Consider the following 17,503-nt stretch of genomic DNA (forward strand, 5'->3'; position numbering starts at 1 on the left):
AATGTATTATAACAGCTCTTATAATTCATTCACAACATCCTCGATGATGAAGGAGGGAACATTATTTCCAGGCCACAGCTGGAGGACTCCAAGTCCCACTTCATTACATGATGTTAAGGTATTAATCCATGAAAGAACAGACACCCATCTCTCTATTTTCATGCAGAGACTTTTCTTGTAATGGAGTATTTCTACACTTCTGTATTAGTGCTTTTACTGAAGTAAAGGATCTGAGTAGTTCTTCCACATCTGGAAATAGGTCAAACACATCATCAGCCACTCTGAGGACAGCTGACAAAATCTGATTCAGCATTTTATAAACATCTTTAACAGAACATTGACATATTTAATGTTTTTAATTATCTGAGGCCTAGAATAATAATAACACAATTGTTCCTTTTTACAACCTGACTGTAATATTTTAAGTGTCCACTAGATGGAGGTGTTGCGCTGATATAGTTTAATGATCATTTGCACAGCAGCTGAAAGTAGAAAGACTGAAGGAGAATGTGAGAAAGATCCAGAGTGTCTTCTTTGTAAAGGGAATCATGCAGCATGAGAGGCTGACTGTCCAAAGAGAGTAAAAGAGACAGAAATCATCAGAGTCAGATCTCAGAAGAGACTCAAGCATGAGGAAGTCGGTATTAAATGTTATGATGTGAGACAAGAAGCTAAGGAGGACAAATCAGCCAGGAAGCATGCTGAATTTTGCTTTTTGTTAGAATCAGGTGGAGTTTTTGTCCTTTTTGACAACAGTAATGAACTGAACTGCTGCAGGAGAAAGAAAATCAGAGAAAACTGACATAATTGTAGATGCAGTGAGGAGATTTTTTGAGTGGTGTGGGAGTTTCTGGAGAAGATGTGCAGCAACTCTTAAGAGAAGCTTTTAGATACTTCAACTGTTTCTACAAGGACAGCATGAGGAAGAGAAATGTGTTGTATGAAATAGACATATGTGCATGACGGCTTCTTTCATTCCATGTTGAGTTAATGGATCTTCATGTGTAAGCTCTCAAAATGTATAAAACAAATATTAGAGTCAACTGGAAAAGTGAGTTATAGTGTTGAAAACAAAGATGGTCAGTCATTGAGACAGAAACACACCAACAGATGTAGAGTCTGCAAAAACAAAACTAACAGAAGAGAAACATACAGTAGACAAAAGGACAAGAGGTGAAAAGGTAAAACAAAGCAATTTACAGTCATTTCTAATCATTACAGAGAACATGGTGTGCTGTTCAAACTGCATCAAATCTTTAAAAAGAAGGAGGATTGCTTTATGTCCTTGTTGTTTTTCCCTGCAGGAGCTCATGTCCCACATCCTGGAAACTATAGTTTGGGAAAAGGACAAATGGTCATAAAGAGATGGATATGACATGTGAGACAGGCAGCGATGGAAAGTAACTAAGTACATTTACTCAAGTACTGTGCTGAAGTATAATTTTGAGGTACTTGTACTTTACTTGAGTTTTTCCATTTGATGCTACTTTATACTTCCACTCCACTACATTTATATGACAGCTTTAGTTACCTGGCAGATCAATATTTTACACATAAAGCATTTAATCAGATGTTATATAAATGTATTGTTATAGATAAACATCAGTATAAGGTGTTAATATTAGCTCCACCTTGAAAGAGTTACAATGCTTTAGTGAAAAAAGTTGAAAGTTCAGAGACTGACTAACAAACATTTGTCTGCTCTGAACATGAACTCTGTACTTTGTGTTGTTTTAGCAGGAAAACTGCCTCAAATAAACTCTCATTATAATTTCACATTTCCTCCACAAGCTTTGAATGAAACACTGAGATGAAGACAGAAGAAAATACTTTGCTCACTTTTGGAAAAAACATCTTTATTGATTACGTAAAGCTTGAGACTGATCACACATCCAATCAGTAAAGTGTGTTCAGTGATTTCATGTTTACATTCATCTCATCCACACAGTCAGTTTAACCCAGAATTTCAGCTATGTACAACAACATAATTAATGATCTCCTTGCTGATTATTATCATGATGATTACAATTTTTACTGAACATTTCTTTATAAATGTATGACTATGATCAAGGACATTATGCTTTTTTCTCTGTTTAAGAAACAATAGCACACAAATACATCAATACAAACATGAAACTTAACATTCATAGCAAGAATAAGCTCACATTTTCATTTGAAGAAATGTCAGTGAAGGTTAAAAACATCATCATATACACCAGATCTATCCCTTTGTCTCGCCGTTCTGTGACAGGTGTCGGATCTCGTGGGGCCTTCTGGTTCTGTCCCTCTTTATCTGGACTTTGGTCCATAAAATGTGACTGCTATTCTTTTAAAGGCCTTTAAGAGATCCTTCCAACCGGAGGCTGCTCACAATCTACTGTACACCTCCCGACTATCATAAGGCTTTGACGCCAGCTCAAATACTATTTTATCTTATTTTCCAATCACTTGTCTAGTCATTTATACACCTATTTAATTATTGCTCCTATTTCTCCTGTGATTTCTCTTATTTACATTTCATTTCATTTTCATTACTTATTTAACATATATTTCTGAGTTTGTTGCCTGTTTGTGTTTGTTTTGTTGGTATTATTTGGTATATGAAAATTAATGATATCCTGCATGGATAAAAACACAAATGAAAAATTGACATATATTCGAGAAAATTAAAATATAAACAACACATACATGAAGTTAAAAAAGTGTTGACAATCACTATTAGTGTGAAAGCTGAACTCTGTGCAGTTCAGAAGATAAAAACATGAAAAATCGAAAACACAGAATCTGACACATGAAGTCTGGAATTACTTTTGTCTATTTGAGTTTACGGAACTCAGCTGTGACTCCATCATGATAAATCCAAAGTCCAGCATAGAGAGGCTGAGTGAATGTGGTCTGGACTCTGTGGAGGAGAGTCATGGTTTCAGAGACGCTGTAGAAGGACAGAATACCTGCTTTGTGATCCAGGTACACTCCGACTCTGGAGGAACCAGGACCTGAGATGGGAGTTCTGATGTTGTTGAAATAAAAGTCATAACTATTCGTGCGACAGATTAACATCCAAGATTTGTCATTAAATCCAAATCCACATTCTCTTGAGTTTCCTGCTCTGCTGACATTCTTGTATGCGACTGCTATACGAAATTCTGTCCCTCTGCAGTCCACCTCCCAGTAACAACGTCCAGTCAGACTCTCTCTACTCAGGACCTGAGACCATCTAGTGAATCTGTCTGGGTGACTAGAATAAGACTGTTGTTTACTCGTGTATGTTGCTCTTCTGTTCCCCTGAGATAATACCAGATATGTATTGGCTGTGTTTGGATCCAGAGTTATTTCACATGAATATTTTAAGAACTCAGCTCTGGTCTTGGGTTCTGGTTCTGACAGTAAAACGTCCACTTCAGTCACTGTCAGTGAGATGTTTGTCCATTCGTCCCTCAGGATGTCCTGTAGTTTATCTCTGAGCTTTGACACAGCTGCTGTCACATCCTCAAAATATCTCAGAGGACGGATATTGATGCTGGATGAGTCTGTAGGTTCACTGAGTTGTGACACTGAGGGGTAGTTGTGTAGAAACTGGTTGTGATCCTCTGTGTGTGAGAGCTGCTTCAGTTCAGCGTCTTTCCTCTTCAGCTCAGTGATCTCCTGCTGCAGCTTCTCCTGAAGCTCTTTGACTCGACTCACTTCACTTTCCTGCTGGGATCTGATCTGCTGCTTTACATCAGAACTTCTTTTCTGGAGGAGACGAATCAGCTGAGTGAAGATCTTCTCACTGTCCTCCACTGCTTTATCAGCAGAGCGACTGACGGCCTCCACCTCCTGTTGAAGCAGCTTCACATCTTTCTCTCTGTCCTGGATTCTCTGCTGGATGTTCTGTTGACTCACCTCGAGCTCTCTCTGCCTCTCAGTCCTTTCTGCTGCAGCTGAGACTGTGTCGTGACCTTTATGTTCATCCACAGAGCAGAGATAACAGATACTCTGTTGATCAGTACGGCAGAATATCTCCATCACTTTATCATGATGAGAGCAGATGTTCTCCTGGAGCTTCTCCGAAGGCTCAACCAGCTTGTGTTTTTTAAATTGACCAACAGTGTTGTGAGGCTGGAGGTGATTCTCACAGTAAGAGATGAGACACTGTAGACAGGACTTGAAGGCTTTCAGCTTCCTCCCAGTGCAGACATCACAGGCCACATCTTTAGGTCCAGCATAGCAGTGATCAGCAGGAGCAGCTTGGAGTCCAGTCTTCTTCAGCTGCTCCACTAAAGCTGCTAAAATGGTGTTTTTCCCCAAGACAGGCCTCGGTGTGAAGGTCTGCCTGCACTGAGGGCAGCTGTTGATCCTCCTCTGATCCTCTCCATCCCAGAATCCTTTAATACAGCTCATACAGTAGCTGTGTCCACAGGGAATAGCCACTGGATCCTTCAGTAGATCCAAACAGATCGAACAACAGAAGGTTTCTTGGTCGAGCTGAATTCCTTTCTGCGCCATTTCAGCTGTCAGTTGCAGCGACTGTCTGAGTTTCACTTCCTGATAAATGAAACAGGTCTGAGCTCTGATCTGAACAACATGTGACTCAATAGTAAAAACAGCCTGACAGCTCTGTACTGTGTGTCATGTTGGTTACACCCATCAGCCAATTGTAAATCTGAAGAGGAGGGAACAAGGAAATAAAGGCTCAGAGTGGGAGGGAGTTTGTTGTGTGTTTGAGAGCAGGAAGAGGAGGGAGGAGTTATCAAGCACCGGTTCATTCAGGGAAGAGGAACAGTTTTAAAGAAGTACTGGCTGCTTTTTATTCGGTTCACTTCCCTCACTCACGTCTCAGCTCCTCCTGGTGAGGACAGTCAGTTAGTTTAACCCAGAAAGTTCAGAGACTGACTAACAAACATTTGTCTGCTCTGAACATGAACTCTGTACTTTGTGTTGTTTAAGCAGGAAAACTGCCTCAAATAAACTCTCATTATAATTTCACATTTCCTCCACAAGCTTTGAATGAAACACTGAGATGAAGACAGAAGAAAATACTTTGCTCACTTTTGAAAAAAAAATCTTTATTTATTATGTAAAGCTTGAGACTGATCAACCATCCAATCAGTAAAGTCTGTTCAGTGATTTCATGTTTACATTCATCTCATCCCCACAGTCAGTCAGTTTAACCCAGAATTTCAGCTATGTACAACAACATAATTAATGATCTACTTGCTGATTATTATCATGATGATTACAATTTGATTGAACATTTCTTTATAAATGTATGACTATGATCAAGGACATTATGCTTTTTTCTCTGTTTAAGAAACAATAGCACACAAATACATCAATACAAACATGAAACTAACATTAATAGCAAGAATAAGCTCACATTTTCATTTGAAGAAATGTCAGTGAAGGTTAAAAACATCATCATATACACCAGATCTATCCCTTTGTCTCGCCGTTAAGTGACAGGTGTCGGATCTCGTGGGGCCTTCTGGTTCTGTCCCTCTTTATCTGGATTTTGGTCCAAAACATGTGACTGCTATTCTTTTGAAGGCCTATAAGAGATCCTTCCAACCGGAGGCTGCTCACAATCTACTGTACACCTCCCGACTATCATAAGGCAGGCTTTGATGCCAGCTCAAATACTGTTTTATCTTATTTTCCAATCACTTGTCTAGTCATTTATACACCTATTTAATTATTGCCCCTATTTCTCCACTGATTTCTCTTATTTACTTTTCATTTCATTTTCATTACTTATTTAACATATATTTCTGAGTTTGTTGCCTGTTTGTGATTGTTTTGTTGGTATTATTTGGTCTATGAAAATTAATGATATCCTGCATGGATAAAAACACAAATGAAAAATTGACATATATTGAAGCACATTAAAATATAAACAACACATACATGATGTTAAAAAAGTGTTGACAATCACTATTAGTGTGACAGCTGAACTCTGTGCAGTTCAGAAGACAAAAACATGAAAAATCGAAAACACAGAATCTGACACATGAAGTCTGGAATTACTTTTGTCTATTTGAGTTTACAAAACTCAGCTGTGACTCCATCATCATAAAGACAGAGTCCAGCATAGAGAGGCTGAGTGAATGTGGTCTGGACTCTGTGGAGGAGAGTCATGGTTTCAGAGACGCTGTAGAAGGACAGAATACCTGCTCTGTGATCCAGGTACACTCCGACTCTGGAGGAAACAGGACCTGAGATAGGAGTTGAGATGTTGTTGAAATATAATTCATAACTAGTCGTGCGACAGATTAACATCCAAGATTTGTCATTTAATCCAAATGCACATTCATCTGAGATCCCTGATCTGCTGATATTCTTGTATGCGACTGCTACACTGACTGCTCTCCCTCTCCAGTCCACCTCCCAGTAACAACGTCCAGTCAGACTCTCTCTACTCAGGACCTGATGCCATACAGTGAATCTGTCTGTGTGACGAGAGTAAGCCTGTTGTTGACTCGTGTATGTTGCTCTTCTGTTCCCCTCAGATAATAACACTTTTTTGTGTGCTGTGTTTGGATCCAGAGTGATTTCACATGAATATTTTAAGAACTCAGCTTTGGTCTTGGGCTCTGGTTGTGGCAGTAAAACATCCATTTCAGTCCTTGTCAGTGAGATGTTTGTCCATTCGTCCCTCAGGATGTCCTGTAGTTTATCTTTGAGCTGTGAAACAGCTGCTGTCACATCCTCAAAGAATCTCAGAGGACGGATATTGATGCTGGATGAGTCTGTAGGTTCACTGAGTTGTGACACTGAGGGGTAGTTGTGTAGAAACTGGTTGTGATCCTCTGTGTGTGAGAGCTGCTTCAGTTCAGCGTCTTTCCTCTTCAGCTCAGTGATCTCCTGCTGCAGCTTCTCCTGAAGCTCTTTGACTCGACTCACTTCAGTTTCCTGCTGGGATCTGATCTGCTGCTTCACATCAGAGCTTCTTTTCTGGAGGAGACGGATCAGCTCAGTGAAGATCTTCTCACTGTCCTCCACTGCTTTATCAGCAGAGTGACTGACGGCCGCTACCTCCTGTTGAAGCAGCTTCACATCTTTCTCTCTGTCCTGGATTCTCTGCTGAATGTTCTGTTGACTCACCTTGAGCTCTCTCTGCCTCTCAGTCCTTTCTGCTGCAGCTGAGACTGTGTCGTGGCCTTTATGTTCATCCACAGAGCAGAGATAACAGATACTCTGCTGATCAGTACGACAGAACATCTTCATCACCTCATCATGACGAGAGCAGATGTTCTCCTGGAGCTTCTCCGAGGGCTCAACCAGCTTGTGTTTTTTAAATTGACCAACAGTGTAATGAGGCTGAAGGTGATTCTCACAGTAAGAGATGAGGCACTGCAGACAGGACTTGAAGGCTTTCAGCTTCCTCCCAGTGCAGACATCACAGGCCACATCTTCAGGTCCAGCATAGCAGTGATCAGCAGGAGCAGCTTGGAGTCCGGTCTTCTTCAGCTGCTCCACTAAAGTTGCTAAAATGGTGTTTTTCCCCAAGACAGGCCTCGGTGTGAATGTCTGTCTGCACTGAGGGCAGCTGTACATCTTCCTCTGATCCTCTCCATCCCAGAATCCTTTAATACAGCTCATACAGTAGCTGTGTCCACAGGGAATAGCCACCGGATCCTTCAGTAGATCCAAACAGATTGAACAACAGAAGGTTTCTTGGTCGAGCTGAACTCCTTTCTGCGCCATTACAGCTCTCAGTTGCAACGCCTGTCTGAGTGTCACTTCCTGATAAAGGAAACAAGTCTGACCTCTGATCAGAACAACATGTGACTAAGTAATAAAAGCAGCCTGACAGCTCTGTACTGTGTGACATAATGTTTACACCCATCGTCCATTTGTAGATCTGAAGGGGAGGGAACTTGCTGATAACTGCTCCATGTTTTATCATTAGATTATAAATCTACAGCAGCGTCTGATTGTCATAGAATAAGACACAAATAGACTATTTAAATCTGTTAATTACTGAAAGAAAAGAACCAACATAAAGAAGCAATAAAAACATCTGCAGCCTGAAGAATATGTTTAAATAAATTATTATTGACTTTGTGACAGTCTGACGTTCTTTTTAGACTCAGGATGATTTTATAGGAGACACAAAGTTGTGTGGCATCATATTTTACATTTAAGTGATAAGAACCATTAATGTATTATTACAGCTCTTATAATTCATTCACAACATCCTCGATGATGAAGGAGGGAAAATGATTTCCAGGTCACAGCTGGAGGAGTCCAAGTCCCACTTCATTACACGATGTTAAGGTAATAAACCATGAAAGAACAGACACCCATCTCTCTATTTTCATGCAGAAACTTTTCTTGTAATGGAGTATTTCTACACTTCTGTATTGGTGCTTTTACTAAAGTAAAGGATCTGAGTAGTTCTTCCACATCTGGAAACATGTCAAACACATCATCAGCCAATCTGAGGACAGCTGACAGAACCTGATTCAGCATTTTATAAACATCTTTAACAGAATATTAACATATTTTATGTTTTTAATTGTCTGAGGCCTAGGAGAATAATAACACAATTGTTCCTTTTTACAACCTGACTGTAATATTTTAAGTGTCCACTAGATGGAGGTGTTGCGCTGATATAGTTTAATGATCATTTGAACAGCAGCTGAAAGTAGAAAGACTGAAGGAGAATGTGAGAAAGATCCAGAGTGTCTTCTTTGTAAAGGGAATAATGCAGCATGAGAGGCTGACTGTCCAAAGAGAGTAAGAGAGACAGAAATCATCAGAGTCAGATCTCAGAAGTGGACTCAAGCATGAGGAAGTAGGTAATAAATGTTATGATGTGAGACAAGAAGCTAAGGAGGACAAATCAGTCAGGAAGCATGCTGAATTTTGCTTTTCATTAGAATCAGGTGGAGTTTTTGTCCTTTTTTGACAACAGTAATGAACTGAACTGCTGCAGGAGAAAGAAAATCAGAGAAAACTGACATAATTGTAGATGCAGCGAGGAGATTTCTTGGGTGGTGTGGGAGTTTCTGGAGAAGATGTGCAGCAACTCTTAAGAGAAGCTTTTAGATACTTCAACTGTTTCTACAAGGACAGCATGAGAAAGAGAAATGTGTTGTATGAAATAGACATATGTGCATGACGGCTTCTTTTATTCCATGTTGAGTTAATGGATCTTTTATGCAAGCTCTCAAAATGTATAAAACAAATATTAGAGTCAACTGGAAAAGTGAGTTATAGTGTTGAAAACAAAGATGGTCAGTCATTGAGACAGAAACACACCAACAGATGTAGAGTCTGCAAAAACAAAACTAACATAAGAGAAACATACAGTAGACAAAAGGATAAGAGGTGAAAAGGTAAAACAAAGCAATTTACAGTCATTTCTAATCATTACAGAGAACATGGTGTGCTGTTCAAACTGCAACAAATCTTTAAAAAGAAGAAGGATTGCTTTATGTCCTTGTTGTGTTTCCCTGCAGGAGCTCATGTCCCACATCCTGGAAACTAGTTTGGGAAAAGGACAAATGGTCAGAAAGAGATGGATATGACATGTGAGACAGGCAGCGATGGAAAGTAACTAAGTACATTTACTCAAGTACTGTGCTGAAGTATAATTTTGAGGTACTTGTACTTTACTTGAGTTTTTCCATTTGATGCTACTTTATACTTCCACTCCACTACATTTATATGACAGCTTTAGTTACCTGGCAGATCAATATTTTACACATAAAGCATTTAATCAGATGTTATATAAATGTATTGTTATAGATAAACATCAGGATAAGGTGTTAATATTAGCTCCACCTTGAAAGAGTTACAATGCTTTAGTGAAGAAAGCTGAAAGTTCAGTGACTGACTAACAAACGTCTGTCTGCTCTGAACATGAACTCTGTACTTTGTGTTGTTTTAGCAGGAAAACTGCCTCAAATAAACTCTCATTATAATTTCACATTTCCTCCACAAGCTTTGAATGAAACACTGAGATGAAGACAGAAGAAAATACTTTGCACACTTTTGAAAAAAAACATCTTTATTTATTACGTAAAGCTTGACACTGATCACACATCCAATCAGTAAAGTCTGTTCAGTGATTTCATGTTTACATTCATCTCATCCACACAGTCAGTTAGTTTAACCCAGAATGTCACCTATATATAAGAACATAATTAATGATCTACTTGCTGATTATTATCATTATAATTACAGTTAAATTGTACATTTACATACATATCCGAGCTTGTTGCCTGTTTGTGTTTGTTTTGTTGGTATTATTTGTTCTATGAAAATTAAAAAAGAAAAAAACCCCCATCATGAGCAGTGATATCCTGCATGGATAAAAACACAAAGAAAAATTGACATATATTAAAGAAACGGATGATATACACAACACATACATAAAGTTTAAAAAAAAGTGTCGACTATACTTGTTAGCATGACAGCTGATATCTGTGCAGTTCAGAAACATGGAGACAAAAACATGAAAAATCCAAAAAACATCGAATCTGACACATGAAGTCTGGAATGACTTTTGTCTATTTGAGTTTACGCAACTCGGCCGCGTCTCCATAAGAACAACCGAGCCAAAGTCCAGCATAGAGAGGCTGAGTGAATGTGGTCTGGACTCTGTGGAGGAGAGTCATGGTTTCAGAGATGCTGTAGAAGGACAGAATACCTGCTCTGTGATCCAGGTACACTCCTAATCTCGGGCACCAAGGACTCGAGATGGGTGTTTTGATGTTGTTGAAATAAAAAGTGTAACCATTGGTGTGACAATATAACATCCAAGATTTGTCATTATATCCAAATCCACAGTCATTTGAGCTCCCTACTCTGCTGATAGTCTTGTATGCGACTGCTATACGAATTCCTGTCCCTCTCCAGTCCACCTCCCAGTAACAACGTCCAGTCAGACTCTCTCTGCTCAGGACCTGAGACCATACAGTGAATCTGTCTGGGTGACTAGAACAAGACTGATGATGTGTCACTCCTTCTATTTTTCTGTTCCCCTCAGATAATAACATACATGAGTGTGCTGTGTTTGGATCCAGAGTGATTTTACGAGAATATTTTAAGAACTCAGCTCTGGTCTTTGGCTCTGGTTGTGGTTCTGATGGTAAAACGTCCACTTCAGTCACTGTCAGTGAGATGTTTGTCCATTCGTCCCTCAGGATGTCCTGTAGTTTATCTCTGAGCTGTGAAACAGCTGCTGTCACATCCTCAAAGTATCCCAGAGGACGGATATTGATGCTGGATGAGTCTGTAGGTTCACTGAGTTGTGACAGTGAGGGGTAGTTGTGTAGAAACTGGTTGTGATCCTCTGTGTGTGAGAACTCCTTCAGTTCAGCGTCTTTCCTCTTCAGCTCAGTGATCTCCTGCTGCAGCTTCTCCTGAAGCTCTTTGACTCGACTCATTTCAGTTTGCTGCTGGGATCTGATCTGCTGCTTCACATCGGAGCTTCTTTTCCGGATGAGACGGACCAGCTTATTGAAGATCTTCTCACTGTCGTCCACTGCTTTATCAGCAGAGAGACTGACGGCCTCCACCTCCTGTTGAAGCAGCTTCACATCTTTCTCTCTGTCCTGGATTCTCTGCTGGATGTTTAGTCGACTCACCTCAAGTTTCCTCTGCTTGTCAGGTCCAGCATAGCCGTGATCAGCAGGAGCAGCTTTGAGTCCAGTCTTGTTCAGCTGTTCCACTAAAGCTGCTAACATGGTGTTTTTCTTCAGGACAGGCCTCGGTGCAAAGGTCTGTCTGCACTGAGGGCAGCTGTAGATCTTCCTCTGATCCTCTCCATTCCAGTGTAATTTAATACAGTTCATGCAGTAGCTGTGTCCACAGGGAATCGCAACCGGATCTTTCAGTAGATCCAAACAGATTGAACAACAGAAAGTTTCTCTGTCCAGCTGATCCCCTCTCTGCGCCATTTCAGCTGTGTGAGGTTCACTTCCTGATGAGTGAAAAAAATGTGTGAGCTCTGATCTGAGCAGCAGTGAGTCTCTGTGGTAAATGCAGCCTGACCGCATGACATGTTGGTTGCACCCATCCCCCAACTGTAGATCTAAAGAGGAGGGAACAAAGAAACTTGAGCCCGGAGTGGGAGGGAGTTTGTTGTGTGTGTTTGAGAGCAGGAACAAGAGGGGAGGGGTAAATAAAGCACTGATTCATTCCAGCACTTTTAAAGAGATACTGACTCTTTGGTGCATTTAGTGACATGAAGGTTTTTGGTGAATGTGGAATAAAGCTGTTTGTTTTTTACATCATATTTTTCCAACCTTTTAAATCCCTCAATATTCTTCCACCTACATTAAATCATATATTCTGTTGCTGCAGCTCTGTGCCTTCAGTGCTCACATCTTTACAAATGCATTGTGTTACGTGTGGCCATGTAGGGGTGTTGTTAATCCCAGCTGGTTGTTCTCTCTCTCTCTCTCTCTCTCTCTCTCTCTCTCTCTCTCTCTCTCTCTCTCTCTCTCTCTGCTCTCTCTCTCTCTCTCTATCTCTCTGCTCTCTCTCTCTCTCTCTCTCTCTCTCTCTCTGGCGCCCTCTCCTCTTCTGTCTGTTTGTTTTTATTTTCAGGAAGACACACCTGTCAAGGGTTTGCAAACGCCTGGTGAGAGCATTTAAGGAGGATTGAGAGGAATCCTCTCTCTCTTTGTCTCTCGAGCCACTGCCCAGCTCACATCTCCAAGGGGGAAGTGTTTCCTTGTTCCCCTTGTTATCTTTGCCCAGCATGTTTTCAGTGCTGGGGTTTGGTTTTGTTAGTTTATTTTAGTTTGGGTTGGAGATCACCGGTAGTCCAGTTTAGGATAAGATTACTCTTTCCCCCTTTTGATAGTTTAGAGGGAACAGCTGGGTGCGACGGAACAGTGATTTCCCTATATTTTGTGTATTTCGGCTGGGATCTCCAACCTCTATTGGTTGACACTTTGTTTTGAGTTTCACTGATTGATTTAGATAAACTTTGGTTTAACTGGTAATTTGGTGTCTGAGGGTCCTTTTAAATATGTTGCGCCCTGTAAGCGAGCCCTAATGTTAGAGGGTCCGTAACACATTGATTATATGATTTTGTTGGAGTGATGTATGACATAGATCAAATCAGATTTGAGATTTATCTTAACCATAAACCACAACAGTCTAGTTCATGAAGATTGTCTGCTTGTACTGAAGGATCTTGTCTTGTTGCATTACTTCTTACGGACAGCAGGGGGAGTCTGGCTTTTTTAAAGGACTCTTCCGATTAGGTAAGGGCTCCATTAATCCAACTCTGCAGCCTGCTACTGAATGCATTGGGATTGAGACACTTCTATGCTGCGAGTCCACTACACGACCTCAGTTAAGCCGTGTTCAGACAAATGAGAATCTGTCGCACTATCGCTCGAGTTTCGACGCGTGACCATTTTGTGACCATAATGTACAATTTGCGTCATCGTGCGTGTAGCGAGCCCGCCCATTTTCACTAGATAACAACAACATTGCTTCTTCAATCATCAACCATGGCTGAGATCACTTACTCTTTTCTCTCATATGTGTCCCTGAGGCTCCTGAGGCTCTTCCATTTCCTGCGACACACATCAATTGACCATGGCCGTAGCTACCATTGAGGACACCGAGGTCATGTCCTCTGTATTTTTTTCTTGAAGTTTCGTTTTGTTGTGAAGTGAAAATAGCCGATGAGACAATTATCCTTGCATCAACAGACCGTCACGTGACACGTACTAGCAGATACCGCTGCATTTCTTGGGACACACATCAACTGACAGAAACACACGTAAATTAACTGTTGAATCTATGCCGGGAAAGCCAGCTGTTTTTTTTTTTTTCAAAACTTTATAATGGAAAGCCAGCTATGCTAACAGGATCTATACGTCAGTGACGTCGGGATAATCTCAACGCTGATAGGCAAAAGTTCAACATTTTCAACTCGCGCGTTGACGTGATTTTCGCGGCATCGCGTCCATCGCGTCGCGTGTGACGCGTTATCTAATTTGCATTGACTTTACATGTAATCTCGACGCGCGGTTCTTATCTGGCTGTTTCTCTGATGGCTGTAGTTAGTCTTGAGTCTTCATTTAATTTACCCATTCATTTTAGATGTGTGTGTATATATATAAATGTGTTTAGTTTTCCTTATTCCTTAGTAGTTCAATAAATGTCTTGATTTATCTTTACAGTAGAGATGGAGGTCATTGTTTAAATATCCATTTACCTGTTGATGTTGATTGTCGATGTGATTCTCTCTCAACCCTGACCGGTCGAGGCAGATGTTCTCCCACCTGGAGCTCGGTTCTGCCTGAGGTTTCTTCCCACTTGCTGCTGTCACCAAGTGCTGCTCATGTGGGAATGTTGGGTCGCTTTAAATTAAAATACAGCAGGTTTAGACTGTGTACTCTTTATGTGAAAAGTGCCTTGAGATGACTTTTTGGGGGATTTGGCGCTATATAGATAAAGATCGATTGATTGTTTTTACAGTTCATGACTTTCACATATGAGACTGATTCATTTGATTTCTCTCTTCAGAGTGGTGCCACATATTATTTTATTATTTCCAAGTGTAGTGGTAGTAATAATCCCTAAAACTCATAAAAACCAACCTATCAAATAATATTACATAACACCCTCGTAATGTGACAACCCACCTTTCCAGGACACCTCCCGAACTCTGTACCTTCATATTTGTAATAAACTGTATTGCTTTAGGTACCAGTTATAGTTTTATAGTTTTAGCATAATGATATTGAGTGATGTTCGGTGGGAATTTGCATTAAATTTATGTAATAGAGTAAATTAAACTCACTTCACGAGCTAGACTCTAAAAATAAACACTATTGTCTGCAAACTGACCAAAAAAACCTTCTTTTAGTGCAATAAAAAAGAAAATACAGAGACAACTTGCTGCATTTCAAATGGTGCTTTTATTGCAATGTGTTGCATTCCCACATTCATAGATGTTATTGATTTGTTAGTCAAAGCATCATTTCCTCAAGGTTGGCATCCTCACCTTGGAAAAAAAGCAGAGGGATCAAATGCACGAGGTGTTTGTGTTTTGAGTGTAGTAGAGAAGTGTGTGTGTGTAAACTTGAGCAGCCACGAACATATGAATGAACAAACCTCCAAATTTAGACTTCCAGTAGATGCAAATAAAAGAGTTTTTAATTGTCAAACAAAGAATGGTTTTGTTTGGCTTATCAGCCTGCAGGGCTCTCACTGCCTGCAGGGACTGGACCCGGCCTGAGACTGATTGTCTACAAAAATTCCAAAGAAAAGGTAGATTTCTTTAATTCACGTTACACACCTGAACAGGAGAGGGGGGGCAGGGAAGAAGGGAGGAAGGGGTATTAAAAAGAGACAGAGAGAAAAAGAGAAAATATAACATGCATAAAATTCTCCCGGATGAACATTGTCACTCATATTGTCTTGTAATAGCTGCTCCGATGCCTCTTTTAAAAACAAACTTTACATGAGTTTAATATACAAAACTGGACAAAAATGAGTAAAATGTATAATATATATTTATATATATATTTATTTATATTAATTTGTACAAGGGAGAAAGTGGAACCTTGGTCTTTTTTTAACTCAAATTCTGCAGAGAAAGCATTACCCCCCCCCCCCCCCCCCAAGAAAAAAACAACACAAAGTGGTGAGTTAATGTTAATATTAAGCCTTCTTCTTTAAAAAAAAACAATCTCTGAACCACATCCAACCTCAGTCCCAATAAGGCAGCACTTACAATACTCGACAACTGATGCTGTGTTAACGTTCACATAGAGAAGAGATATAATTGAACATCTGCATAAGGAATGAGTGGGAGTTTAAAGGACTGTGGAGAAGTCTCAGCGGTGCATAAATACCATATGGGACCAATGACGAGCGAGTGTGGAAAAAGCAATCTAAGCTAATTAACATAACTTCCTTTTTAACTCGTGGACTATATTTTAAGCATCAAATCGTTTTTCAGTCATTTTCTTTTTTTGCATGTTTACCTACGCCAGACATTTAGCCCGATCCTGGTACGAACACACCGCTAATTATTCTACATTAGGCAGCACAGAAGTGTGACAAGACAAGCAAAACACAAGAGGACAAGCAACACAGTTAAAGTGTGTTGTCGTTTATGTCAGTGCACAATTGTTGCTGGATAGCAGAGGTTTAAGTCTCATATAGAAACCAGACTTGTGTGACTTAAAAAAAAAAGCGAGTGTCCACCTTGGTTTGAGGGGAAAAAAACAAAAAAAACAGGAGTGAATTTGTTTGTGAGCAGGAATGTTCGGAGAGTTCAAGTTGGAGGAGGTTTTTTTTTGTTTTCTTAATTATTATTATTATTATAATAACAGTTCGCCTGGTGTCAGCTGAGAGATAAAGAGGAGGAGGAGGAGGAGGAGGAGGAGGAGGAGGAGGAGGAGGGGATGTCACCTGAAGAAGATTAGCATAGTATTTATACTGAGGATCGGTTGACGTCGACAGAGAGAAAGACGAAAAAGAGTGAAAGAAAGAGAAAGAAAGAGAGAAGAACTTACATTACAAAGAAGGTAAAGTGTTTACAATTATTTAGTCGTCTTTTGGGATAATGGGTAATATCCACTACAGTCAAGTTCTTCATAAAGAACCTGAGAAAGTCATTATATTTCTAATTAAACTAGTAAAACTAACAGTTTCTTGGTACATTCAGGGGACGTTACTTATTATATCTGATTGAAACAGTTTCTGATGGCCTTTTCACTCCAAGTAAATCTGATATAAAGTGCAAAATTAGATTGTATTTGCAAATTCCTGGAATAAATTTGATTAATCTTCTACGTGTGTAAAAAAGTCATTTTAAAATACAGTAAACTTTCTTTTTTTATTTTTTTTATAGAAAGGTGAAAAAAGGTTTAAAAAAACCCTGATTAACAAGGTTATTATTGTTAAACAGCAAAGGAGCAATTCTTTACTGCGGAAAATATATACACGAGGCACCTCAAGTTTGGTATAAAGTATTCAGTTAATGGAAAGAAATTGTGTGTTTGTGTTTGTGTGTTTCTTTTCTTTTGTTTTTTCTTCCGATAATAAGCTTTAACTGTGAGATTAAAAGCTGAAAAAGGTCATCAGATAAACTAAATTCACTGAAGGGAAAAAAAATTAAAATAAAAACCCCTCAAACTGAAGGGGTAACTATAAATATCTTGCCTATGAAATCCATGATTTAGTGTTGCTCCAGTGTTAATTCTACAAGTCAACGTGAGGAAATGCTTGTTTTTTTTTTTTCTTAAGTAAGGTGCATAGCTAACTGTTGCAATGTTTTCTTTTTTTTTCTTCCTGTAAACGAGTGATAGCACTTTAGGCTCCAAAAATAAAAAAAATTAAAATTAAAAATTAAAAAGACCTCATTGGCAAAGTTGGGACTTCTCTAAACTCTAAACTTTGGGACATCACCTTTGCTGATAGGCCACTTTTAAAATTGAAAAAAAAGAGGAAAAATAGTGTTTAGAAAGTCAGGAGGGACGGAGGGAGGGAAAGACAAACATGCAAAACAAGAAGAAAGAAAGAGAGAGAGAAA

At 39.6% G+C, this 17,503-nt stretch overlaps 4 protein-coding genes across 4 annotated transcripts in view; all 4 read right to left on the reverse strand.

Moving 5' to 3' along the window:
- Nucleotides 1–17,503, reverse strand: part of ncoa1 (nuclear receptor coactivator 1) — a gene marked incomplete at its 5' end in the record, with an annotated part of 164,152 nt that overhangs the window by 122,043 nt on the left and 24,606 nt on the right.
- Nucleotides 1,949–11,937, reverse strand: LOC133997245 (tripartite motif-containing protein 16-like protein). The gene is made up of 2 exons (XM_062436817.1): nucleotides 10,116–11,937; nucleotides 1,949–1,970 (listed from the first exon to the last, which is right to left on the reverse strand). Exon 1 carries the CDS (start codon nucleotides 11,889–11,891, stop codon nucleotides 10,500–10,502), a length of 1,392 nt encoding a protein of 463 aa, XP_062292801.1. The 5' UTR covers nucleotides 11,892–11,937; the 3' UTR covers nucleotides 1,949–1,970; nucleotides 10,116–10,499.
- On the reverse strand, nucleotides 2,633–4,545 carry LOC133997252 (tripartite motif-containing protein 16-like). The gene has a single exon (XM_062436826.1). It carries the CDS (start codon nucleotides 4,486–4,488, stop codon nucleotides 2,815–2,817), a length of 1,674 nt encoding a protein of 557 aa, XP_062292810.1. The 5' UTR covers nucleotides 4,489–4,545; the 3' UTR covers nucleotides 2,633–2,814.
- On the reverse strand, nucleotides 5,662–7,742 carry LOC133997254 (tripartite motif-containing protein 16-like). The gene has a single exon (XM_062436827.1). The coding sequence runs from the start codon at nucleotides 7,684–7,686 to the stop codon at nucleotides 6,013–6,015; it is 1,674 nt and encodes a 557-aa protein (XP_062292811.1). The 5' UTR covers nucleotides 7,687–7,742; the 3' UTR covers nucleotides 5,662–6,012.

Source organism: Scomber scombrus, chromosome 17, assembly GCF_963691925.1.
Source record: "Scomber scombrus chromosome 17, fScoSco1.1, whole genome shotgun sequence".
NCBI lineage: Eukaryota > Metazoa > Chordata > Actinopteri > Scombriformes > Scombridae > Scomber > Scomber scombrus.

What these genes read in the sequence shown, in the direction of transcription:
- LOC133997254 (XM_062436827.1), bottom strand. Translation starts at nt 7,686, where the DNA reads ATGGCGCAGAAAGGAGTTCAGCTCGACCAAGAAACCTTCTGTTGTTCA.
- LOC133997252 (XM_062436826.1), bottom strand. Translation starts at nt 4,488, where the DNA reads ATGGCGCAGAAAGGAATTCAGCTCGACCAAGAAACCTTCTGTTGTTCG.
- LOC133997245 (XM_062436817.1), bottom strand. Translation starts at nt 11,891, where the DNA reads ATGGCGCAGAGAGGGGATCAGCTGGACAGAGAAACTTTCTGTTGTTCA.